The sequence below is a fragment of the Bufo gargarizans genome, chromosome 3 (genome assembly GCF_014858855.1).
Source record: "Bufo gargarizans isolate SCDJY-AF-19 chromosome 3, ASM1485885v1, whole genome shotgun sequence".
Taxonomy (NCBI): domain Eukaryota; kingdom Metazoa; phylum Chordata; class Amphibia; order Anura; family Bufonidae; genus Bufo; species Bufo gargarizans.
In genome coordinates, this window is record NC_058082.1 from 77,578,238 (window position 1) to 77,605,292 (window position 27,055).

A 27,055-nucleotide genomic window follows, 5' to 3' on the forward strand; every position below is an offset into this window, starting at 1 on the left:
CGGCGATGAATGCGTCAAAGTTATTTAAGACCGATGTCTAAAACGCCGGTTTTAATAAATGACTCCCTAATTCTTATATTTTTGCTTGAAGGTCACAGCTTAAATTTTTGTCTGCAGAGCTTGCACACTGCAATTATTTTGTTGACAGACACTGTGGAGAAACATTGTCACACGGGAGATACTCGCACAGAGCCACCACCAGCAATGCTCACAACATTCCTGGCACCACCACTACCAGCATCTAAGCTTGTCTTAGGTCTGACAACTGTTGAACCTGCACCAACAATATCAGCGGTAACACCTGCATCTGGATGTTTTGGGACATTGGTTTTTGCTCTTCACTGCTCCACCTCTCGTCTGAAAGCTCAATAGCACAGTTTCAGACTCAGAGATAACATCGTCCTGCTGTGATTGAGACGAGCAAACCATCCAGCCTGCAATAACATCCGCTCCCGCCACAATAATAATCTGTCACCTACTGTAAAAGAAACGAGGAAGAACCATGGCCTGCTACTACTGGCACTGACTGTGCTGCTTACGTTTAAGCCACCCACATTCTCACCAGCAGATGACTTGGAATGGGTCTATCACTTTCCATTACACCACTCATTTCCACTTTGTCGTTTGCCAGATATTTTTTTTTAAAGCCTATTTTAACAAACAGTTAACAGTCATACTGTAAGGTTAGAGAAAGTCCACTAAAATTAAACAGAATGACACAGAACACAACAGGTACATCTGTCTGTGATAACTAGAAGTTTTGCAATAAAATTTACAATACTTTTTATTTTTTTTTAAAGTCCACTACATCAGAACAGTGAGTGAAGCAGAACATGTCAGGTACTGTATATTACTCTATGATGAATGACATTTTTGTAATAATATTAGAAACACTTTTTTTTAGAAAACAAAAATGTGTAACTAGGCAGAGTCCAGTGCAACTATGAAGCAGAAAAATGTGTCAGCCACTACAATATTAACACCAAGATTAATATTGGAGATTTCTGCCGGTGATTGTAATTTGAGTACTGTAACTTTAAATTTTAATGTGCAATGCATGCAGAGTCTGACTGAATGGTTGCAGCCCAGTGACACACATTACACTGAGCCAGATGCCTCTCCTGTCCCCAGCGATCCTCTCTATCAATTAAGTCTAACTAACTAGCCATATATTTTCTAAAATTGTCCCTGTCGGATCCTAAAATTGGTGTTTTGTGTGTCTAAACATAAGCTTTCTTTGCTCACTCTCTCTGACACATCCACATACAAACATAGTAACATAGTTTATAAGGCTGACAAAAAGACCTCTGTCCACCCAGTTCAGCATGTTATCCTGCAAGTTGATCCAGAGGAAGGCAAAAAAATATATAATAAATAAACCCTGTGAGGTAGTTGCCAATTTTCCTTATTGTAGGGGGAAAAATTCCTTCCCAACACCAATCAGGCAATAAGAATAACTCCCTGGATCAACGACCCCTCTCTAGTAGCTATAGCCTGTAATATTATTACCCTCCAGAAATACATCCAGGCCCCTCTTGAATTCCTTTATTGTACTCGCCATCACCACCTCCTCAGGCAGAGAGCTCCATAGTCTCACTGCTCTTACCGTAAAGAATCCTCTTCTATGTTTGTGTACAAACCTTCGTTCCTCCAGACGCAGAGGATGTCCCCTCGTCACAGTCACAGTCCTGGGGATAAAGAGATGATGGGATAGATCTCTGTACTGACCCCTGATATATTTAGACATGTTTATTAGATCTCCCCTTAGTCGTCTTTTTTCTAAAGTGCATAACCCTACTTTTTAATAATCTTTCAGGGTACTGTAGCCCAACCATTCCAGTTATTACTTTAGTTGCCCTCCTCTGAACCCTCTCCAGCTCTGCTATGTCTGCCTTGTTTACAGGAGCCCAGAAATGTACACAGTGTGTGGTCTGACAGGTGATTTGTAAAGTGGCAGGACTATGTTCTTATCACGGGCATCTATGCCCCTTTATGATGCAACCCCGACACTGAGGCGCCGCTCCAACATGCAGCCTATTTCAGCAGCTCTCCATTCATTCTTGAGTTCTTCCTTTTTTAATTATTTTTTTAAAACCTGTTGTGTACTTACTTGTTACTTAGTTTTTGCCTATTGACAAGATGGAGTGGACTACATTTTGGTCAACCCGTTTTTTTTTGTTTTTTTTTCTTTAATAGTTTTTGCGTCCGGCGAGAGAGTGAGCGATCAAGCTGCTATTGTTTACAGCAGGGATCAGCTGTTAGCGCTCCGTAGCTCTGCTGGGTCGTTTACCACACAACAAGACTATATTCCCCGCGAGTTAAGGAGAAAGACGCGGGACCCGGGCTGGAAAAGGACATTGGGACCGGAGGAAAAAGAACAGACCCGCCATCTCTTCCATCATCATGGGAAATATGAGATTGCTCCAAAAAAGAAGGAGATTAACTTGCGGCATTAGTGCATCTATAGAGAGAGTAGTTTACTCATTCTGACTGAGACGTGGCTGACAGGATTAACGCCGGACATGCATGTATACATGGAAGGGTTTCATCTGCTCCTGGCTGACAGAAGCAAAGAGAGCGGTAAGAAGACAGGAGGAGGTCTGGCTGTGTTTGTGACTGATAGATGGTGTAACTCTAGGCATCTAACTATCAAAGAGACACTTTGCTGTGAAGACATTGAGCTGCTAGGTGTTAGCTTGAGACCTCACTATCTACCATGTGAGTTTACACAGGTTATTGTTTAAGCAGTCTACGTGCCCCCCTCTGCCAATGCTTCAGCTGCCTGTGACATTATTCACACTAGGACCAGCAGACTCCAGACAAAACACCCCAGGCTCTCTTTTTGGTCTCTGGAGACTTTAATCACGTGTCCCTGTCTTCCACTCTTCCCACCTTCAACTAGTATGTTAACTGCCACACCAGAGACAACAGAACGCTAGACCTACTGTATGCGAATACTAAACAGGCATACAGCTCCTCAGACCACAATCTGGTTTATCTTCAGCCTGTGTACAGACCCCTTGTATGCAGAGTACCAGCTGTGAGGCGCACAGTGAGAGGATGGTCTGAGGAGACTGAAGACGCTCTGAAGGAACTGTTTCAACTGCACTGTGTGGGGTGAGCTCTGTGCTCCTAATGGGGAGGACATCGACAACATTACTGACTGCATCACAGACTACATCAACTTCTGTGTGGAGAACACAGTGCCAGTCATGAAGGTACAGTGTTTTTCTAATAATAAGCCTTGGATTAACACAGAAATAAAGGCTCTCCTCAAGGAAAATAAAATAAACTTTAAATCTGGAAAAAAGGAGGAGCTTAAAACTGTGCAGAAGGAGCTGAGAAGGAAGATTAGAGTGGGGAAAACCATCTATAGGAAGAAGATGGAGGACCAGCTGCAGCAGAATAACACACGCGGGGTCTGGAAAAGCTTGAAAACCATCTCAGGTCACAAACCGGGTCAAATCCAGACTGCAGGTGACTTGGGGTGGGTAAATGAGTTCAACAAGTTCTTCAATAGGTTTGACCAGATACCCACCCTCCCCTGACCCAATCCCCCATGCCTACAGACCAGTATCACTGACCTCACACTTGGTGAAGACCCTCGAGAGGCTGGTAGTCAAACATCTTCGCCCCCTGGTGAGGTCTTCATTGGATCCACTGCAGTTTGCCTACCAGCCTGGCATCAGGGTGGGTGATACCATCATCTACCTCCTACACCAAGCTCTAACTCACCTGGAGAGGCCTGGAAGTACTGTGAGGATCATTTTTTTTTATTTCTGCAGTGCTTTTAACACCATCTAACCTGGACTTCTGAGGGACAAGCTGGAGATGGCAGGAGTGGACCACCACATGTCACATTGGATACTTGACTACCTCAGAGAACGCCAACAGTTTGTTAAATCTCAGGGTTGTGTCTCTGATAAGCTAAACTGAAGTACAGGGGCACCACAGGGAACTGTGTTGGCACAGTCCCTCTTCACCCTCTACACTGCAGACTTCTCCATCAACATAGAAACATAGAATGTGTCGGCAGATAAGAACCATTTGGACCATCTAGTCTGCCCAATATACTGAATACTATGAATAGCCCCTGGCCCTATCTTATATGAAGGATGGCCTTATGCCTATCCCATGCATGCTTAAACTCCTTCACTGTATTTGCAGCTACCACTTCTTCAGGAAGACTAGTCCATACATCCACTACTGTCTCAGTAAAGTAATACTTCTTGATATTACTTTTAAACCTTTGCCCCTCTAATTTAAAACTATGTAGCAGTTTTTCTTCTTTTAAATATTCTCTCCTCTTTTACCTTGTTGATTCCCTTTATGTATTTAAAAGTTTCTATCATATCCCCTCTGTCTCGTCTTTCTTCCAAGCTATACATGTTAAGGTCCTTTAATCTTTCCTGGTAAGTTTTATCCTGCAATCCATGTACTAGTTTAGTAGCTCTTCTCTGAACTCTCTCCAAAGTATCAATATCCTTCTGGAGATATGGTCTCCAGTACTGCACACAATACTCCAAATGAGGTCTCACTAGTGCTCTGTGGAGCGGCATGAGCACCTCCCTCTTTCTACTGGTAATGCCTCTCCCTATACACCCAAGCATTCTGCTAGCATTACCTGCTGCTCTGTGACATTGTCTGCCTACCTTTAAGTCTTCTGAAATAATGACCCCTAAATCCCTTTCCTCAGATACAGAGGTTAGGACTGTATCACAGATTTTATATTCTGCTCTTGGGTTTTTACGCCCCAGGTGCATTATCTTGCACTTATCAAGATTAAATTTTAGTTGCCAGATTTTTAACCATTCCTCTAGTTTTCTTAAATCCTTTTCCATTTGGTGTATCCCTCCAGGAACATCAACTCCCCAAGCTGCCACCTACAGAAGTTCTCTGATGACTCTGCCATAGTCAGCCTTATCACAGGTGAGGACGACTCAGAGTACAGACAGAGGACACATGATTTTGTGGACTGGTGTCAACGGAAGCAGCTCCAGATAAACGCGGGCAAAACCAAGGAGCTGGTGGTGGATTTCCGCAGACACAGGCCCTCTGCTTTAGTTTCGGTGAACATACAGGGAAAAGATATTGAGGTGGTGGACTCTTATAAATACCTGGGTGTTCACCTGAACAACAAACTGGACTGGAGCCATAACACGGATGCCCTTTTCAAAAAGGGTCAGAGCAGACTATCTGTTGAGGAGACTGAGGTCCTTTGGAGTGCAGGGGATGTTCCTAAAGACCTTCTTTGACTCAGTGGTGGCATCAGCCATATTCTATGGTATGGTTTGTTGGGGGAGCAACTTATCTGCGGCTGAGAGACAGAGATTAGATAAGCTCATTAAGAAGGCCAGCTCTGTCCTAGGTTGTCCCCTTGATCCAGTGCAGGAGGTGGGTAACAGAAGAACTCTAGCAAAATTAACATTACTGTTAGACAATGTCTCCCACCCCATGCACAAAGCTGTTGTGGAGCTGGAGAGCTCCTTCAGTGACAGACTGCTGCATCCTAGGTGCACAAAGGAACGTTATCGGAGGTCCATCCTCCCAGCAGCGGTTAGGATTTATAACCACCATTGTTCCCAGAAACCCAGTAGTGAATTTTTAAAGAAAATTCTGTTATGTTTTTCTTGTATTTTACTCTTTCATTTCTAATTAATTACTCTTATTTTTACTCCTGTTGCGAATGTGATTGCTGCTGTTATGCCAAAATTTCCCCACTGAGGGACAATAAAGGGATTTTCTTATTATTATTGGTCTTGGCAGCAGCTGCTGGTTTCTACAGCTTAGTTTGCTGCTCACTAAAATTCTTAGGTCCTTTTCCATGTCAGTGTTACCCAGTGTTTTACCATTTAGTATGTACAAATGACTTGAATTATTCCTTCCTATGTGCATAACCTTACATTTGTCAGTGTTAAACCTCATCTGCCACTTCTCTGCCCAAGCCTCCATTCTATCCAGATCCATCTGTAGCAGTATACTGTCCTCTTCTGTGTTAATTAAATTAAACAGTTAGGTGTCATCTGCAAAAATTGACCTTTTTACTGTGCAAGCCTTCTACAAGATCATATATAAATATATTGAAGAGAATACGTGCCAATACTGACCCCTGTGGTACCCCACTAGTGACAGTGACCCAATCTCGAGTGTGTACCATTAATAACCACCCTCTGTACTTTTTTGATCATTGAACCAGTTACTTACCCACATAAAGACATTTTCTCCCAGTCCAAGCATTCTCGGTTTATATATATTTATATATATTTTCAAAGGCTTTGGAGAAGTCAAGATATACAACATCCATTGATTTGCCGCGGCCAAGTCTAGAACTTACCTACTCATAGAAACTGATTAAATTAGTTTGACATGACCGATCCCTCATGAAGCCATGCTGATACAGCGTTATTTGCTTATTTTCATTGAGATACTCCTAGAATAGCATCTCTTAGGAAATACTTTAAACAGTTTACCCACGACCGGTAAACTTACCGGCCTATAGTTTTCAGTATTTGTTTTTGGACACTTTTTGAATATTGGCACCACATTTGCTATGCGTTAATCCTGTGGAAAAGTCCATCAATATAGAGTCCTTAAATATCAGAAATAAGGGTCTGGCTATGATATTACTAAATTCTCTTAGGATAGCAGAGCGTTTGTCATCTGGTCCCGGCGATTTGTCTATTTTAATCTTTTTAAGACGCCACTTCTTCCTGGGTCAAACAGGGCACTTTTAATGAGGAATTTGCTTTTACATTCTGCATTTCATCTGACAGATAATTTTCCTAAGTGAATATAGTGGAGAAAAAAGTATTTAATAGCTTTGCTTTCCCCTAGTCGTTGTCTGCAATCCCCCCCTCATCACTCTGTTAAGGGCAGACACCTTCAGATTTATACTTTTTACCATTTATATAATTAAAGAACATTTTAGGGTTAGTTTTACAATCTTTGGCAATGAATATGTCTCTAGTTTGGCTGCTTTTATTTGTCTTTTACATGTTCTGATTTTTTTTCCTTATAGTTTTTCATCGCATCGATTTGCATAATACTTCATTTGAATGCAGTTCGGAGCGAGTGCCTCATACAGTATTAGAATCTATTGGCTCAGATGAGCCGAAGTTATTACTTTGCGAAGTCTTGCGAGACTTTGCATAATAACTTAATAAATTACGGTAACTTCTGCTCATCTGAGCCAATACATTCTAATACTGTACGGAGAACTCGCTCCGTACAGTATTCAAACAAAGTATTATGCAAATCTACGTCGGATGTTTCATCCGAAGTCGGTTCGCTCATCCCTAATAACGACCTCATGATTTGCTGCCTCATCTATCTCGTTTAGTAGTAGATTTTCTACTATTAGGTGGCTTATAACAAACATCTATCAGTATTTTATTATTGTTTTTGCCTCCATGTATTTCTACCCGCAGTGAATCCACATTCTCTTGTCCCTTACTAATATCTTCCCGGAGTGTGGGCTTTAGAATATATGTCTTCCCTGGTTGGAATCTTATATAGTGCTTATGACACATCTAAATACCGTTCCTCCTGACTGGCGGATGAAAACAAGGCATTATGGCCAAGTCCGCAGGCCAGGGTAATCCTCCCCCATCTTCTGTGCAATGCTATTCTGTCTGCTAATCTGTAAAATGGCCAATAGCATTTTGAGAGATTCGACCAAGCCGGAAATATTTCAGATTCGCTGGAACCCCAAAGTTTTGGGAAATTCAACACAAATTTAATTCATTTAGAGCTTAACTCATTTCTAATTCTAACCAAATGTTTTATCTGCTGTGCTTTTCAAGGAAATGTACATCCACATGGGAGTTCCTTAGGACGTGGCCTGTCATGTGGCGTTTCTAACCTTAGAGTAAAAGAACAGTCAGGAGCACGTGTACGCTAAATTACTTGGGTGAAGGTAGACTTTAATAAAGCAATGAATAATTTAACGCAGGAACGTAATTCTGGGAACACATTTACAATATTTCTCTCTATTACAGTTATAAAGCCATTTATGGAATTAACATAATGAAAAGATAATGTCCATAAAATGTGTAGATAATAAAATAAAATGGAGTGTACTAAAGTGTATGGCAGCACACCTCTAGTAACTGTAGGGTCAAGGTGCATTTTATGAAATTGTATACTAAATATTAAAAAATATGTAACACCACCCCCCCTCCCCCCCAAAAAATGTTCTTTACAAATGATGGGGGAGATTTATCAAACTAGTGTAAAGTAGAACTGGCTTAGTTGCCCATAGCAACCAATCAGATTCCACCTTTCATTTTCCAAAGGAGCTGTGAAAAATGAAAGGTGGGAGCTGATTGGTTGCTATGGGCAACTAAGCCAGTTCTACTTTACACCAGTTTGGTAAATGACCCCCTATGTCTTTAGGTTGCTTCATGACTTTCAGCTCATCCTATAATTTTCTAAGAAGCATTGAACATACCATACAGAACGTATACAAACAGCTGTATGCTCCAGATCTCAACACATTATATAGAAGAGGAATCTGTACTGCAGCAATGTGTATGTTTAGGGCCTGATATACCATGGCTGTTTTTTAAGCCACACAAACTGAGGTTTTTGCACTTTTTCTGAAAACTAGTGTAAATTATAGCTGACAGCTATGTCAGTTCTGAGCTGGTGTAGATTTCAGGTGCAGAGAAGTGACAAAATCATTAAGAACAAGCAAACCAGATTATTAAATGGCATCTGTCAGCAGATTTGTACCTATGGAAATGGCTGACCTGTTACACATGCACTTGGCAGCTGAAGGCATCTGTTGGTCCCATGTTCATATGTGCCCGCATTGCTGAGAAAAACAGCAATTGCAGAGAGAGCAGAGCCTCTAGGTGTAATGATAACGCCCCCGTTGCTCCTAGATGATCATTTGCATATAATAAAACATCATTTTTCTCAGCAATGAGGACACATACAGTACAGACCAATAGTTTGGACACACCTTCTCATTCAAAGAGTTTTCTTTATTTTCATGACTATGACAATTTTAGATTCACACTGAAGGCATCAAAACTATGAATTAACACATGTGGAATTATATACATAACAAAAAAGTGTGAAACAACTGAAAATATGTCATATTCTAGGTTCTTCAAAGTAGCCACCTTTTGCTTTGATTACTGCTTTGCACACTCTTGGCATTCTCTTGATGAGCTTCAAGAGGTAGTCACCTGAAATGGTCTTCCAACAGTCTTGAAGGAGTTCCCAGAGATGTTTAGCACTTCTTCGCCCTTTTGCCTTCACTCTGCTGTCCAGCTCACCCCAAACCATCTCGATTGGGTTCAGGTCCGGTGACTGTGGAGGCCAAGTCATCTGGCGCAGCACCCCATCAATTTTCTTCATGGTCAAATAGCCCTACCACAGCCTGGAGGTGTGTTTGGGGTCATTGTCCTGTTGAAAAATAAATGATGGTCCAACTAAACGCAAACCGGATGGAATAGCATGCCGCTGCAAGATGCTGTGGTAGCCATGCTGGTTCAGTATGCCTTCAATTTTGAATAAATCCCCTACAGTGTCACCAGCAAAGCACCCCCACACCATCACACCTCCTCCTCCATGCTTCACGGTGGGAACCAGGCATGTAGAATCCATCCATTCACCTTTTCTGCGTCGCACAAAGGCACGGTGGTTGGAACCAAAGATCTCAAATTTGGACTCATCAGACCAAAGCACAGATTTACACTGGTCTAATGTCCATTCCTTGTGTTCTTTAGCCCAAACAAGTCTCTTCTGCTTGTTGCCTGTCCTTAGCAGTGGTTTTCTAGCAGATATTCTACCATGAAGGCCTGATTCACACAGTCTCCTCTTAACAGTTGTTCTAGAGATGTGTCTGCTGCTAGAACTCTGTGTGGCATTGACCTGGTCTCTAATCTGAACTGCTGTTAACCTGCGATTTCTGAGGCTGGTGACTCGGATGAACTTATACTCCGCAGCAGAGGTGACTCTTGGTCTTCCTTTCCTGGGGCGGTCCGCATGTGAGCCAGTTTCTTTGTAGGGCTTGATGGATTTTGTGACTGCACATGGGGACACTTTCAAAGTTTTCCCAATTTTTCGGACTGACTGACCTTCATTTCTTAAAGTAATGATGGCCACTCGTTTTTCTTTACTTAGCTGCTTTTTTCTTGCCATAATACAAATTCTAACAGTCTATTCAGTAGGACTGTGTATCCACCTGACTTCTCCACAACGCAACTGATGGTCCCAGCCCCATTTATAAGGCAAGAAATCCCACTTATTAAACCTGACAGGGCACACCTGTGAAGTGAAAAACCATTTCAGGTGACTACCTCTTGAAGCTCATCAAGAGAATGCCAAGAGTGTGCAAAGCAGTAATCAAAGCAAAGGGTGGCTACTTTGAAGAACCTAGAATATGACATTTTCAGTTGTTTCACACTTTTTTGTTATGTATATAATTCCACATGTGTTAATTCATAGTTTTGATGCCTTCAGTGTGAATCGAAAATTTTCATAGTCATGAAAATAAAGAAAACTCTTTGAATGAGAAGGTGTGTCTAAACTTTTGGTCTGTACTGTATGAACATGGGACCAACACAGATGACTTCAGCTGCCAAGTGCACATGTAACAGGTCAGCCAGTTTCATAGGTACAAAACTGCTGACAGATGCCTTTTAATAATCTGGTTTGCTTGTTTTTAATGATTTTGTCACTTCTCTGATGCTATACTGCACCTGAAATCTACACCAGCTCGTTGTATGAAATGCCAGTCTTTGTAGATCAGGGCCATAGACCATGATATATCAGACTGGATTTGTCTTTATTTTGGAGTAAATTGCAACTTTTCTGTTGTTTTACTTCCCAGGAAAATGTATCAATAGTCTGCATCTGGTCCAAAAAATTTTTTGCTCCTACTAAGTCCACTTCAGAACCTAGCTGTTTGTGGGTGTTACTCTGGAGTAAGTTGGTTTTTGGCCTTATTCATCATAGAGGACACGAGTCAAAAATTGTCTCCATTGTGTTCCACTCCTGACCTGCCTTAGCTGCTGCAGGTGAAAAGATGTCCGAATGTGATAGTTTGCCTGTTCCAAATTCAATGCGTGCTGTGCGCCACTTTCATAAATTTGAATGACAGACAGTTTCCTTCACATAAATAGACAAATTTAAATGCAAACTTCAAATTGTCCCCGGCTGGTAAATCAGGACCTTAAGTGTTCAAAATGTGGAATACAATGCTGCCATCTAGTGGCAAGGATTAGGAAGCTTTACTCTTGACTGGTTCTTTATGCATTATTACATCAGGGCAGTCTTATGGTCAAGCAAACAGGAATTACAGAATGCTAGGCACTACCCCTGATCCCTAAAACTCATGAGGACAGGTGTCAAATGGTTTCAGTATTTGATAGCTGCCAGCCAAGATTTACCAACTAAAATTGACATTTGGCTCCTTAGTGCATTTTAATCCATAATGCCATCCGAGTGATGACCTCTCACTCCACGTACCCTTCATCCAGGCAAATATATTACATTGCCATAAGGGACGGTGTCATCCACAAGTACTGAACACACACAAACACTAGAACTAATGCCTCCCATATAGTACAAGTCACATTCCTGCAGTGAATAGTATAAAACTACATCAGCTACAATACAACACAACAGAGTACAAAGCACCGCGCTGAGATCTGAGCAGTACAACCAAACCCCCAAAGAATATTCAAAGCAGCTCTGGATGTGAACAGAGCACAAGATATCACATACTTCAAGACCAGTACAAGATAAAGAAACCTCAGGATTACAGTACAATAATGTTCAACACTGGGCCGCTTTTTGGGGTTTTCAAGGATTGTTCATTGATGGCCTACTCTTACAACAGACCGGTAATGTAGGATAAGGAATGTCAATGAAGGGGCAGAGACACTTGTTGCAGCCCCTTCACTGCAGTACCTGATACAGGGACGTCCATTCACTGTGGCTGCGTCTGGTCCTGCACGTGAACCTACTAACGTGAACACGGATTGTCACTGCCAACACGAATTGCATACTGATGGTCCATGAAAAAGAACGGCTACTGACAAATCACAGAAAATCCCTTTAAAGAGCTATTGCAGTAGTAGAACTGCTGCTCTGACATTACCTGGGTGCCACGCTGCTCTCTACTTACTGCTCCTGCGTGAATGGGCCCTAAGGCTGGGAACGCTGCTCAGCCAGTCACGGCTGCAGCAAATATCCAACTCAGCTGGTGACTGGCTGAGCGGCATTCCAAGCCATTTACTGCCGAGTCGAGACATGAGTTGGAATTACGGTGAGCACCCGAAGCAGCAGTAATTATAGGATAGGATATAGAATAGGATATGCCCCCATTGTCTTATAGGTGCGGGTCCCACCGCTGGTACATGCACCTATATAGGAAACGGAGCCCCGCAAAGTGGTGGCTGGAGGTGTTCTCCCTATAGAGGTGAATGGGAGCAGACCACACATGACCGGCCACCGCTCCCATTCACTTCTATGGGCCCGACGGAAATAGCCGAGCCAGCGCTCAGCTATTTTTGGTAGCCCCATAGAAAATGAATAGAGGGGGCTAGGTGAGACCCACACCTGTAAGACAATGGTTGCATATCCAAGCAATATGCCCCTATTGTCTGAGGTGAGACAACCCCTTTAACATATGAGGAGAAACCTTGTCGGAGGATCCTCGGCCGCTTGTCATTGCAGAACATTTCCAGTTCCTTGATGCTCCTGTGTCATCACTTGTGGATTGCATTACTTAATATGCACCACAGGTGTTCAAATGGGATCAAGTCTGCAAACAGAAAGGCCATTGCACCCATTTTTGTGTAGCGTTTGATGTTTTTAGGGTCATTATCTGAAGCAGCCAACCATGGCCGATTTTCATGGCGTCTTCTGGCAGATAGGGGGGACCAGTTTAAAACCTCCTGATGTTTAGAGAAGTCCATTATTTCACCAGAAGCACCACCACATCTGACTACATTGCACGATTCCAATTGTGGTTCCAATGATGTTGTGTAAATTGAGGGCACAGCACATTGTGGCTCACTTAGGCTACTTTCACACTAGCGTTCGTCGGTCCGCTCGTGAGCTCCGTTTGAAGGGGCTCACGAGCGGACCCGAACGCAGCCGTCCAGCCCTGATGCAGTCTGAATGGAGCGGATCCACTCAGACTGCATCAGTCTGGCGGCGTTCAGCCTCCGCTCCGCTCGCCTCCGCACGGACAGGCGGACAGCTGAACGCTGCTTGCAGCGTTCGGGTGTCCGCCTGGCCGTGCGGAGGCGTGCGGGTCCGTCCAGACTTACAATGTAAGTCAATGGGGACGGATCCGTTTGAAGATGCCACAATATGGCTCAATCTTCAGGCGGATCCGTCCCCCATTGACTTTACATTGAAAGTCTGGACGGATCCGTACGAGGCTATTTTCCCACTTAGCTGTTATATGCTAAAATAATGCAGACGGATCCGTTCTGAACGGAGCCTCCGTCTGCATTATTATGATCGGATCCGTTCAGAACGGATCCGATCGAACGCTAGTGTGAAAGTAGCCTTATAGTTAAGGCTTCTTTCATGACTCTTCCCAAAAGCTTCTGGTTACAAAGGTCACACCAGATGGTAGGTTGGAACCACCTTATTTCACTAATTTTCTGGAATTGCGATCCTTGAAATGATTTTTTTCACTTTTTAACTCATCTGTACCTGCCAATAATTTTGCCCTTATTGTATTTAATGGCAGCTTTAACCGCCTCCCGACCACCTAACGCAGAGATGCGTCCTGCGGGCGGCCGGGTTATTCCTCCTCGACGCGTCATCTCGCGAGAGGCGAGATTTCGCATGAACGTGCGCACGCTCACAGCGACGTGCAGCTAAGAAGTTGATCTACAGCCTGCCAGCAGCGATCATTCGCTGGCAGGCTGTAGATGCGATTTTTTTAACCCCAAAAAGGTATATTAGACGCTGTTTTGATAACAGTGTCTAATATACCTGCTACCTGGTCCTCTGGTGGTCCCTTTTGCTTGTATCGACCACCAGAGGACACAGGCAGTTCTGTAAGTAGCACCAATCACCACACTACACTACACACACCCACCCCCCCCCCCCCCGTCACTTATTAACCCCTTATTAACCCCTGATCACCCCATATAGACTCCCTGATCACCCCCCTGTAAGGCTCCATTCAGACGTCCGTATGTGTTTTGCGGAAATTGATTTTTGTTTTTTTCTTACAAAGTCTCATATTCAACTAACTTGTGACAAAATTTTTTTATCTTACATGAACTCATCATACCCCTCACGGAATCCAAATGCAGAAAAATGCCCTGTGAAATTCTAAAGGTACTAATTGGAATTTGGGCCCCTTTGTGCATCTTGGCTGCAAAAAAGTGTCACACATGTGGTATCGCTGTACTCAGGAGAAGTTGGGGAATGTGTTTTGGGGTGTATTTTTACATATACCCATGCTGGGTGAGAGAATTATCTCATTTAATTGACAACTTTGTTTAAAAAAAAGTAAAAAGTTGTCTTTTACAGAGATATTTCTCCCACCCAGCATGGGTATATTTAAAAATACACCCCAAAACACATTGCCCTACTTCTTCTGAGTACGGTGATACCACAAGTGTGACACTTTTTTGCAGCCTAGGAGCGCAAAGGGGCCCAAATTCCAATGAGTACCTTTTAGGAGGGCATTTTTAGACATTTGGATTCCAGACTTCTTCTCACGCTTTAGGGCCCCTAAAATGCCAGGGCAGTATAAATACCCCACATGTGATCCCATTTTTGAAAGAAGACACCCCAAGGTATTCCGTGAGGGGTATGGTGAGTTCATGTAAAATTTTATTTTTTGTCACAAGTTAGTGGAATATGAGACTTTGTAAGAAAAATAAAAATAAAAAAATCATTTTCTGTTAACTTGTGAGAAAAAATAAAAACTTCCATGAACTCACTATGCCCATCAGCGAATACCTTAGGGCAGTGATAGCTAACCTTGGCACTCCAGCTGTGGTGAAACTACGACTCCCAGCATGCTCCATTTATTTCTATAGAGTTCTTAAAACAACCAAGCAAGAGGGGCATCTTGGGAGTTGTAGTTTTACCACAGCTGGAGTGCCAGGGTTAGCCATCACTGCCTTAGGGTGTCTACTTTCCAAAATGGGGTCATTTGTGGGGTGTTTCTACTGTCTGGGCATTGTAGAACCTCAGGAAACATGACAGGTGCTCAGAAAGTCAAAGTGCGTAAATTAATTTTTTTTGCACCATACTTTGTAAACGCTATAACTTTTACCCAAACCAATAAAAATACACTTATTGAATTTTTTTTTATCAAAGACATGTAGAATAATAAATTTAGAGAAAAATTTATATAGAAATATAGTTTTATTTGAAAAATTTTACAACTGAAAGTGAAAAATTTCATTTTTTTGCAAAAATTTCGGTCAATTTCGATTAATATAAAAAAAAGTAAAAATGTCAGTAGCAATAAAAAACCATCAAATGAAAGCTATTAATGAGAAGAAAAGGAGGTAAAATAATTTGGGTGGTAAGTTGTATGACCGAGCAATAAACAGAATTGTAAAAAGTGGTCTGGTCATTAAGGGGGTTTAAGCTGGGGGAGCTGAGGTGGTTAAAGGGGCATTACCATCTGGGGCAACGATGGCATGTCACTAGGATATGCCATTGATGTCAAACAGGTGCAGGTCCCATAATTTGGACCAGTTCCCATCTCCAGAACATAACCCCAAAGAACAGGCCACCCTTTGTTCACCACTACTATAGGAGTTCTAAAAATAGTCAAGCGCTGGGAGACCCACCTGACGCTGATGGCATATCCCAGCGATATGCCATCAGTGTCTGACATGGGACATCCCCCTTAAAAATTTGCTTCAATAGACAAAGCGTCTAAAAAACGTGGCTGACCAGTTGATCACGTTTGGTCTCGCTCCCAGCACCCCTTGACTTTGCCAGGGACGCTGCAGCCAGCCAGGCATTTCCCCTCTAGTGGCCGTGCATGAGAAACGTAGTATTGCACGACAGCTATTCAGATGAATGGGCACCTAGGTAATACAAAGACTGTTCGAGTCCGGCAGAAGGGGAGTTGCTTGCGTAGAGCAGCATGGCTCATAACAGGACATAAGACGGGTTGTCTTCATGAGACACCCCTCTGCTAATGATACTCACAGACTACTCATTTTAATAACCATTTATTAATCTGTGCAGCCATCTGCCTCGTTTGAACTGACAGCTCTCCACCCCAGGACAATGAGAAATGATTGAAGGGTTTGGTCAGTTTGATGCAGGAGGCTGCATGTTTACCCTGCAGCGGCCTCGGAAGGAGAAATGGAGTATTACATGGTGTCCACTGACATGAATGGAAGACCTGTAAGTAATACATGTGATGAGTGGTTCTCTGTTGCAGCAGACAGCGGCGGTCCTAGCAGGACACTTGTATGATGTCTGATATACCGTATGAATGGTAAGGAATTTAATTATTACCAGTATTCTTTATTTTACATGGTTTTGACCAGGCTTTTTATGGGTTGGCTGCTGACGGTTCAGGAGATGGCTTCATACTGTATGTGCTAGGTAATTGAGCTCCGGGGTTCAGGATCAGAGCACATGACAAGCACCTACCTTGCCGATTTCTGCAGCCTGCTTTGAGATGTTTTCTTCCAGGTCTTTGGCTCGCTTTTTGTGGAAGGAATTACTCTGGCTTTGTATCACGAATACAATTTCTTCCAGTTCTATAATAGTAGAAAATGGATCATTTACAAACAAAGCCGAGGATGAGTGAAAATGTTCTAAAGTGGAAAGACACAGCCGACTTTTATATTCAAGTGAGAATTGTTACACTGTAGTTCTCAATATACTACGAGAACGAATAGTGGGCCAGTGTGACTGACCCTTATTGCTTACACTTGTAGGACGGGGGCCAGGTAAGGGGCATTTACAAGATTGCTGTATGAAAAGTAGTAGGAACCAGTAAATGTCCGAGATGCAAATGTGACACAGACCTATCAAAACTATAGCAACACTGCCACCTACAGCAGATCAATGTGTACTGCATCTTATGAACTGTTTACTAGAGTATTGGGGTCTCTGTAATAACACAAAGAAAACAAAATCAAAACCTTCTGCAGCTTGTACTTACATTTTTTCCAAAACCACATTTGGGGACCTAACTAAACATGTGGAATTAGCTCTTCGCTCACGGAAGAAAAAAATCACGCAAACTTTATACATTGCTATCAGAATGAATTGCTAATATCCTGGGGGACAAACTATGAAACTGTCTATTAAATATCAAATTAACTAATTATACTGTGTGGCACCCAGTAGGACAGCATGCATCACATACACTGACATATATGTATGCATATATCAAATAACACAAAGTCTGCCAAGACATTTACACTACAGCGTGTGGTCTACTGAGAGTTAAAGATGTTGGCCCATCTCATACATTGGGGGCATACCCTCTGGAACCTGCCCTCCCTTCATTTCTAAAGGAGTGCCAAAAATGGCCAAGTCCTGTAAAAATGAATGGGAAGCACGCTGCGCAAGTGCAGCCACGGCTCCATTTACTTCTATGGGGAGAAGAAAATAGCCGAGCCAGCACTTGGCTATTTTCAGCACTCTCACAGGAATGAATGGTGGGTGGCCACGCATGTGCGGTGCACCCTCCTTCACTTTGTGGGCTTCGTTCTAAGTATAAATGGAGGTCACAGAGGTGGGACCCACACCTATCAGACATTGGGCACATATTCTAGAGATGTGTGATCTGTAGGGGTCTGGCTAAGTTGATCAGCAGGATATAGAGGCTGCAAAACTGCTGTAGCACTGTGGACACTTCACTGACTACCACAATATTACTCTCATTCTTTCAGCTGTGTCTAATGTACCATTTCAGCCATAGCTGCGTGGATGTGGACTGTTCTGGGTCTGCTACAGTAAAGAGATCATGGTGCTCCAAAGGGTCTGTATTCTTAAATGGAATTTCCTAGATGATATTTATGGCCCAACCATGAATGGGACTGAACTGCAGTACTCGGCAAAGCTGTCCCAGCTGGTAAAGAACATCCTGCCCAGCACTGACAATATCGCACCTGTGCCACCGCTCCAAGTAGGGGCATAAGCACAGAGTCTCTGCTTCAACTTCTGGAGCAGCAACTGCTCATGCGTCATTACCTGAAAGTGTAGTGGTCCATGCACAGTTGCTGCCCTGGCAGAAGCATAGCCTCTGCTTCTGCACTGCAAGTGCGAGATTGTCAAGGCAGGGCAAGATGTCCAGCCATGTCAATCAGGCGTCAGGAGGAGATTCTTCACCAGCGGGGATAGCCCCCATGGGTGAAGAACTCTGGTTGATGGGAAGAATTGATCTGTAAGAATTGATTAGCTCATTCCTAGTCCTGGCCCCTTCAGACAGCAGATCAGTGGGATTGCTGCGAGTCAAACTATAGCAATCTCATAATGACAGACAATATCAAAGTCCTGAAAACCCCTTGTAATGTCTTCAAATACACATGTTCAAATTCAGGAAAAACTCACCCAAAGGCACAGGAGCCAGCGATCCGCTTTCAGGATTCTATGGCAAACAAAAAAGAGTATATAAATACAATAAAATAAAAGAAGAATTCTATCTATTTTATGATATCAAAGACAGTTTATATGTACAGTAACTTCTCAAACCTAACAGTAGTATTCATTATTCATAAGTAGTATTCATTAAAAAGGCCTCACCTTCATTTATTATTTATAAATCTTACTTTATCGTCTGGTAATGGTCGCCACACCGCAGGAGGAAATAGGTAATCTGAGCAGGTGTATTGTTATACATTGCCACACCTAGCTGTGACACCCTGGCCAAAAGCAAATGTGGTTATTTTAAAGGGAATGTGCCATCAGGAAATGACCTATTCTTTAAATCAAGTTTTTATGTTACACTTTTTTTTTAAATTATTTTGTGTATAGAAAAAAATATATAAATAACTATCTACTGTATTTTATGCTAGTAAGAGAAAATGGTGGTGCATTTTATAAATTGAATAGATCCGAGGCCTGCTGAAGACCGGGAGTCTGATCCGAGGCCTGCTGAAGACCGGGAGTCTGATCCGAGGCCTGCTGAAGACGGGAGTCTGATCTGAGGCCTGCTGAAGACAGGAGTCTGATCTGAGGCCTGCTGAAGACCGGGAGTCTGATCTGAGGTTGCTGCTGACGAAGCTTGTGCTACTTCTGCCCCCCTTCAGCTGTCATGGCTGTGGAACGTGAGCGCAGAGAGCAGCCCTGGTCAGACCTTCGTGAAGATGGGCGATAGCGTACATAGGAAGCGGCCAACTGACTACATAGGATGTCTTGATTGTAGACGAGTTTATCCTCCCTCTCAGTGGTAGCAAGGGTCTAACATGGTGGAGAGCCAGTAGTCATGTCTCTGCTGAATGGTGATAATAAGGCTGTCACTACGTAAGAAACTCCGTATGCAGCTGAACATTTGTGCAAGGGACTCCCAGCCTCCATCCTCACTGCATACTGCCACGGTCTGTCGGGGTCATCTGCCTGGTCTTCCTCATCGCCCTCTAGCGACTACTGCTCCTATCCTGTCACTGTGCAGAAAAACCACCCATTTCTGCATACATTGCTTGTGCGTGAATGTCCTTCTCCTGCACCAGTTCAGCCCCCAAAGGGATCAGGTGGCTGTGAGCTGTAGGCACCACGTCTCCTGTCCCCTGGCCAGCCAGTTTCATCAGCATCTGCACCAGGACGTGAAGGAGTGAGATGACGTTCATCCCATAGTCCTGGCGACTGACAAAGTGGCCTCCTCAAAGGGCCTGAGCAAACAAAAGGTGTTGCGAATGTGCTGCCACTGGCTAACATCGAAGTTACAAACTGGAGTGCTCCTGTCCGGCTGAATCACCAAGAAATCGTATACAGCCTTCCTCTGCTCATATAGTCGATCCAACATGTGGAGGGTGGAGTTTCAATGGGTGTTAACGTTGCATATCAGCCGATGTTGAACGCTATTCTGTTGGGGCTCAAGGAGGGCATATTTTGCAGTGTAAAAGTGACTGAAGTGCATGCACAGTTTCCTGGCCATTTTCAGGATGTCTTGCAGTTGGGTGGAAGACCTCAGGAACCACTTTACAATCAGAATAAAGACATGTGCCATGAAGTGGGCATCGGTCAGCCCTCCCTGACGTAGCGCCGACATGATGTTCTTCCCGTCATCAGTGACCATGCTTCAGTTCGATTTCCTCTTGAAGGACATGGAGTTCCTCACTGGTGTCACTCCGTTCGTCCAGGAAAACCAAGTGCAGAACAGTATGACACCGCCATGCTCTGCACAGGTGGTATGCTGGAGCACTCACAGCTTGAGAAAGAGGAGGCAGCAGTACAGTCACTTGGACAAGTTGCTAAGGTGGCTTGGCAGGAACCACATTTACCCAGTGGGCCGTAAAGGACATATATTGTCCTTAACTGTAGTTACAGCTCCACACGTCGGCGTTGCTGTGTACTTTAGCAGACACCTACAGGCCTACCTTCTGTTCAACATACGTGTACAGGGCTGGTACAGCATTTTTGAAGGTAATGACGGCTTGGGACCCTCCACCTTGGCTCGGCACAAACAAGCCAACAGTTTGCTGAAAGATGCAGAGTCCACTACATGGAAGGGGAGGGACTATAGTACCAGCAACTTGGCCAGGAGCACATGCAGCTTCTGTGCTGTTGGATGAGTGCACACATACTGTTGTCTTTTTGCAATCGCCTCAGAGATCAATTGCTGACGAAATGAGTGACGAGGAGTAAAAGGAGTAAAAGCATCAGGACCAGTAGATGATGGGGAGGAAATACAGCTCCCTTCTGCTTAGGTGGTGGAGCCTTGACTGCTGGAGAAGAATTGTACAACTGCCATGCTGACGCCCTCCGGCGACTTGATGAAGAATTCCCACACCAGCGAGTATGGCATTTTCCCCCCACCACTCCATGCTGACTGCCTGCCACAGCTGCCTCAGTGAACCCATGCACCGCTAGTTCTTTCTGGACAGGTAGGCTCCTGTGTAGCAGATGGTCTACCCTGGGCACGTTTGGCTCCAGAGCTCACACTGGTGCCACTCTGCTGACTCACAGCCAGGCTAGCACCTTGCTGGCTCAGCTACTGCCTCATGCGCAAGATGCCAACCTCATCCCCCGATGAAGCCCCCTCTTCACCAGGCTCCCACGTGCGACTGGCTACATTATCGTCCACTACTGTCTGTACATTACTGATGTCACCCTCATCAGTCGTACATGACTGCTCACAACACCTGCTCCCACATGACACTGATCGTCACTACTTGCCTGCCTATCGGAGGAAGCAGAGGATCTCTCCTCCACATCTTGGCTGGCCAGTAGCTGCTGAATGTCCTCAATTAGCTTGTGCTTGCTGAAAAGCGGAGCAGAGCCGACAGCATACAATACAATTCTGGAGGAGATGGAATAGAAAATATAAGAGGCTTGCTCACAACAGGTGGGGGAACATAGCTTGTTCCTGGGCCATGCCAACTAAGTGTGGTGTCAGAGGAACTCACCAACTCCTAGCTGAGGGTGCTTGATGTCACTTGAGATGATGTTGAAGACAGAGTCAACCATACAAGGACAGCTGGGTTGCTGGTCAAAACACGACTGCTGGATGACACTGGCAGCTCTAACCTGTCGCAGCGACTGCTGCTACCACCCCCACTTCTTCTGCTGCAACTTCTGCCAGCTCCAGGAACATTTTTGCCACTGCCAGTTCCCTTAGAAGGCACTGTCACCTGTCTGTCGGACATACTGTAATGTAACAGTAATTAAGTGTAAAATAGCAGTAGTTTTAGGGTGCAATTTCACCACCGAATCAAGGATGAATGGATGTATAGTCGTGGCCAAAAGTTTTGAGAATGACAAATTTTAGTTTTCAAAGTTTACTGCTAAAATGCTTTTAGATCTTTGTTTCAGTTGTTTCTGTGATGTAGTGAAATATAATTACACGCACTTCATACGTTTCAAAGGCTTTTATCGACAATTACATGACATTTAAGCAAAGAGTTAGTATTTGCAGTGTTGGCCCTTCTTTTTCAAGACCTCTGCAATTCGACTGGGCATGCTCTCAATCAACTTCTGGGCCAATTCCTGACTGATTGCAACACATTCTTTCATAATAACTTCTTGGTGTTTGTCAGAATTAGTGGGGGGCTTTTTGTCCACCCGCCTCTTGAGGATTGACCACAAGTTCTCAATGGGATTAAAATCTGGGGAGTTTCCAGGCCATGGACCCAAAATGTCAACGTTTTGGTCCCAGAGCCACTTCGTTATCACTTTTGCCTTATGGCACGGTGCTCCATCGTGCTGGAAAATGCATTTTTCTTCACCAAACTGTTGTTGGATTGTTGGAAGAAGTTGCTGTTGGAGGGTGTTTTGGTACCATTCTTTATTCATGGCTGTGTTTTTGGGCAAAATTGAGAGTGAGCCCACTCCCTTGGATGAGAAGCAACCCCACACATGAATGGTCTCAGGATGCTTTACTGTTGGCATGACACAGGACTGATGGTAGCGCTCACCTTTTCTTCTCCGGACAAGCCTTTTTCCTGATGCCCCACAATCGGAAAGAGGCTTCATCTGAGAATATGACTTTGCCCTAGTCCTCAGAAGTCCATTCACCATATTTTCTGCAGAAGACCAATCTGTCCCTGATGGGTTTTTTTTGGAGAGAAGTGGCTTCTTTGCTGCCCTTCTTGACACCAGCCATCTTCCAAAAGTCTTCGCCTCACTGTGCATGCAGATGCGCTCACACCTGCCTGCTGCCATTCCTGAGCAAGCTCTGCACTGGTGGCATTCCGATCCCGCAGCTGAATTCTCTTTAGGAGACGATCCTGGCGCTTGCTGGACTTTCTTGGACGCTCTGAAGCCTTCTTAACAAGAATTGAACCTCTTTCCTTGAAGTTCTTGATGATCCTATAAATTGTTGATTGAGGTGCAATCTTAGTAGCCACAATATCCTTGCCTGTGAAGCCATTTTTATGCAACGCAATGATGGCTGCACGCGTTTCTTTGCAGATCACCATGGTTAACAATGGAAAAACAATGATTTCAAGCATCACCCTCCTTTTAACAGGTCAAGTCTGCCATTTTAACCCAATCAGCCTGACATAATGATCTCCAGCCTTGTGCTCGTCAACATTCTCACCTGAGTTAACAATACGATTACTGAAATGATCTCAGCAGGCCCTTTAATGACAGCAATGAAATGCAGTGGTAAGATTTTTTGGGATTAAGTTAATTTTCATGGCAAAGAAGGACTATGCAATTCATCTGATCACTCTTCATAACATTCTGGAGTATATGCAAATTGCTATTATAAAAACTTAAGCAGCAACTTTTCCAATTTCCAATATTTATGTAATTCTCAAAACTTTGGGCCACGACTGTACTCATGTATAAAAGAATGTGAACACCCCAAAATCTGTAGTATCAGGCCACAATTTCACCCTAATTACACAGTTAAGGATTAACAGATTTACTTATGTATAAAATAATGTAAACACCCTAAAATCTGTAGAATCAGGCCGCAATTTCACCCCAAGCACACAATTGGGGATTAAAGAATTGGATTATGTGAAAAAGAATGTGAACACCCTAAAATCTGTAGTATCAAGCCTCAATTTAACCCCAATTACACAATAAAGGATTAACAGACTGAATTATATATAAAAGAACGTTAAGCACCCAAAATCTGTAGTATCAGGATTAATGGAATTACTTATGTATAAAAGAATGCAAACAACCTAAAATCTGAAGTAATAAAACACTTGATAACCTCAATTAGTGCAGTAAGGTGTAATAGAATAGCCCCTATTATCCAGGCTTACACAGTTCAATTGTCTCTGCTCTCTCCCTATAGTATAGATAATGCCACCCTTTTATATTTCTACACTTTTACTTAGCTGTCCTTGAACTGCTCAATAGTAATATTTTGTAAATAGTGATGGACGAACATCGGCCGGGACAGTTCGCAAACACAATCAAATGTTAGCGAACCGCAAGTTTGCGGCTGGCCCCATTCACTTTAATGGCAGGCGAACCTGAAAAACATTCAGCTCATAATTGCAGCCACCAAATACTTAGTAGAAGTGCGCAAATAGTCCCACAACATGGACAGTGACATAGGGAATCAATGACAAAAATTCCAACCAAAAATATGTGACTTAATCAGGGGACATTTTAGGCCACAGGAGTACAGGCCTTCACCTGACATAAAAGAAATTCTGATTATGTGGCTCAAGGTACATTATGCGGTCAATGGATAAAAAAATTACTGTAGGTCACTGGACTACAGGCCCCAAACATTAGGCATTCACTAGACAGAAAATATCAAGTGATAATGTGGCCAGAGGTATATTACACGGTCAATGGATATACATTTTACTGAAGGCCAGGACAAATACAGGTTAAATACATATGTTTAAAATAACTAAATATATAAAATTTTATTAAAAAACATGGCTGACAAAATTCCCCCTTTTAAAAAACAAAAACAAAAGAAAATAGTTGAAATTCGATAACACGTGGTCATCATTGGTGTTAAATTCCTCCAAGGCTGCAACAATTTTTCATTCACCGTACAGAAAAGAACAAGTAAGTATGTGGCTGGAGGTAGATTACACGGTCATTGGATATCAATTTTACAGCAGGCCAGTGGACTACAAGCCCGAAACATCATGCATTCAGCATACAGAAAAGAACAAGTATGTATGTGGCTGGAGGTAGATTACACGGTCATTGGATATTAATTTTACTGCAGGCCACTACAAATACAGGTCAAATATATATGTTTAAAAGAACTAAAAATATAAAATTGGAATAAAAAAATGGCTAACAAAATCCCCCCTCTTGAAAACCCCCCCAATGATAATAGTGTTGATGCACGTGGTAGTCACAGGTGTTGAATTCCTCCGGGGCCCAAAACATTAGGCATTCAACAGACAGAAAAGGCCTTTTATGCTGCGGATATTTGTGGGCTGTCATGAGGAAATTCAATTAAACGTTGTTGTCACAGGTGTTGAATTCCTCCAAAATCCATGCCTCATTCATTTTTAAAAATGTGAGTAGCCCACACTGTCGTGAGCTAGGCGAGTGCGCTTATCGGTCACAATCCCCCCTGCTGCGCTGAACGTCCTTTCGGAAAGGACATTGGACGAGGCGCAAGCCAACAGTTCCATGGCAAATTGTGCCAGCTCTGGACACAGGTCCAGCCTGCACACCCAGTAGTCCAGGGGTTCCTCGTTTCTCATAGCGTCCACATCGGCCGTTAACCCGATGTAGTCGGACACCTGTCGGTCTAAGAGTTCCCTGAGGCTGGATCCAGAGGGCGGCTGTGGATGGAATGGCTGCAAGAATGATCTCATATCCGAGGTGACCAACACATTTTCAAACCGCCCTCTTCTTGCATGCGCTGTTGGATTGGTACCCGCAACTGTTTCTCTGTGAGTGGAAATTCCTCTGCCAGCGCCCGCAAAAGCAGAATGCAGCATTTCTCAAAGCAAGGCCTGGAAGTGCTTCATTCAGACAGCCCTCTGTGATGCTGGTAACATGTCCGCCATTTTGTGTTTGTACCGGGGGTCTAAGTACGTTGCCACCCAGTACTGGTCCTTGCCCTTTATGCTTTTTATACAGGGGTCCCTCTTCAAACACTGGAGCATGAAGGCCCCCATTTGCATTAAACTAAAAGCGGTGGAGAGGCCTGGCTCCTGCTCATCGTCTAGGATAATGTCATCCTCGGTCTCCTCCCCCCAGCCACAGACAACACCAGGGATCCCCAAAAAGTTTAAAGCATGCTCTTCTTGCTCATCCTCAGCCACGACACATCCTCCTCTGACTCCTCTTCAGAATCCTGTTGACTTGTCTCAGATGGAGTAGTCCTCCTGGGAATTCATCCAGCATTGAGACTTCCTAATCTTCCTGCTCCTCGACGGCTTGATCAATGACAACGCAATGCAAGCTCCAGAAAGAAGGTGTAAGGTACGATGTCACTGATGGAGCCCTGGCTGCGACTGACCAGCTTGGCGATCTCATCAAATGGCCGCAGAAGTCTGTATGCGTCGTGCATGAGCAGCCACTGGCTCCCCAGAACCTGTCCTGCCGCAGAGTTCGTACGGGTAGTCATTAACTGCACGTTTCTGCTGGAGCAGCCCATCAAGCATATACAAGGTTGAGTTCAAGTGCGTCGGGCAGTCACAAATCAGACGTCTGACAGGCAAGTGGTGTCGCCGCTGAACGTCAGCAAGGCGAGCCATGGCAGTGTAAGATTTTCTAAAATGGCCAGAGATTTTCCTGGCCTGCTGCAAGACGTCCTGGACCCCGGGGTATTTGGCAACGAATCGCTGCACAACTAAGTTCAGGACGTGTGCCATGCATGGCACATGTCTCATTTTGCCCTGTTTCAGCGCGCTCAGCAGATTGACACTATTGTCACACACCACTTTACCAACTGTCAAATTGAGCGGGATTAGCCACTGATCGACCTGTGACCGCAAAGCTCAAAGGAGTGCAGGACCGGTGTGGCTCTTGGCTTCCAGGCACAACAGACGCATCCCAGCTTGGCAACATCTCACCTGGCATGTCTAATAGGTTCTGGGGAGCTTGGGGGGGTGCAGCGGAAGAGGCGGAAGCAGCGAAAAAGGAGGAATCAGCCGAGGAGGAGACTGAGGATGGAGTAGGAGGAGGAGGAGAAGAGGCAGGACTGCATGCAATCCATGGCAGTAACACCAAATGAACATGGGTGCCACAGGTTGCATGCTTGACGGCCGTCAGAAGGTTCACCCAGTGGGTAGAAAAAATGATGTACCTTCCTTGTCCGCGTTTGCTAAACCACGTGTCTGTGGTCAGATGTATCTTGGCATCGACACGATGTGTGCCAGAGATACATTCACTTGCCGATGAACGTGGCCATATAACTCTGGAATGCCCTTCTGGGAGAAATATTTCCTTTCAGGGACCTTCCATTACGGTGCCAATGGCCACAAATTTTCTAAAGGCCTCCGAGGCCACCAGTTTATATGGCAGT

The 27,055-nt window shown here is 43.9% G+C and overlaps 1 protein-coding gene across 1 annotated transcript in view; it reads right to left on the reverse strand.

The window, feature by feature from the left end:
- B3GLCT (beta 3-glucosyltransferase) overlaps window positions 1–27,055 on the reverse strand; it is a 519,846-nt gene that overhangs the window by 313,557 nt on the left and 179,234 nt on the right. Inside the window, exons 3-4 of the mRNA XM_044284963.1 lie at window positions 18,532–18,568; window positions 16,618–16,727 (exon numbers count right to left, since the gene is read on the reverse strand). Coding sequence (XP_044140898.1) covers window positions 16,618–16,727; window positions 18,532–18,568 — 147 coding nt within the window. The remainder of the gene's footprint in view (window positions 1–16,617; window positions 16,728–18,531; window positions 18,569–27,055) is intronic.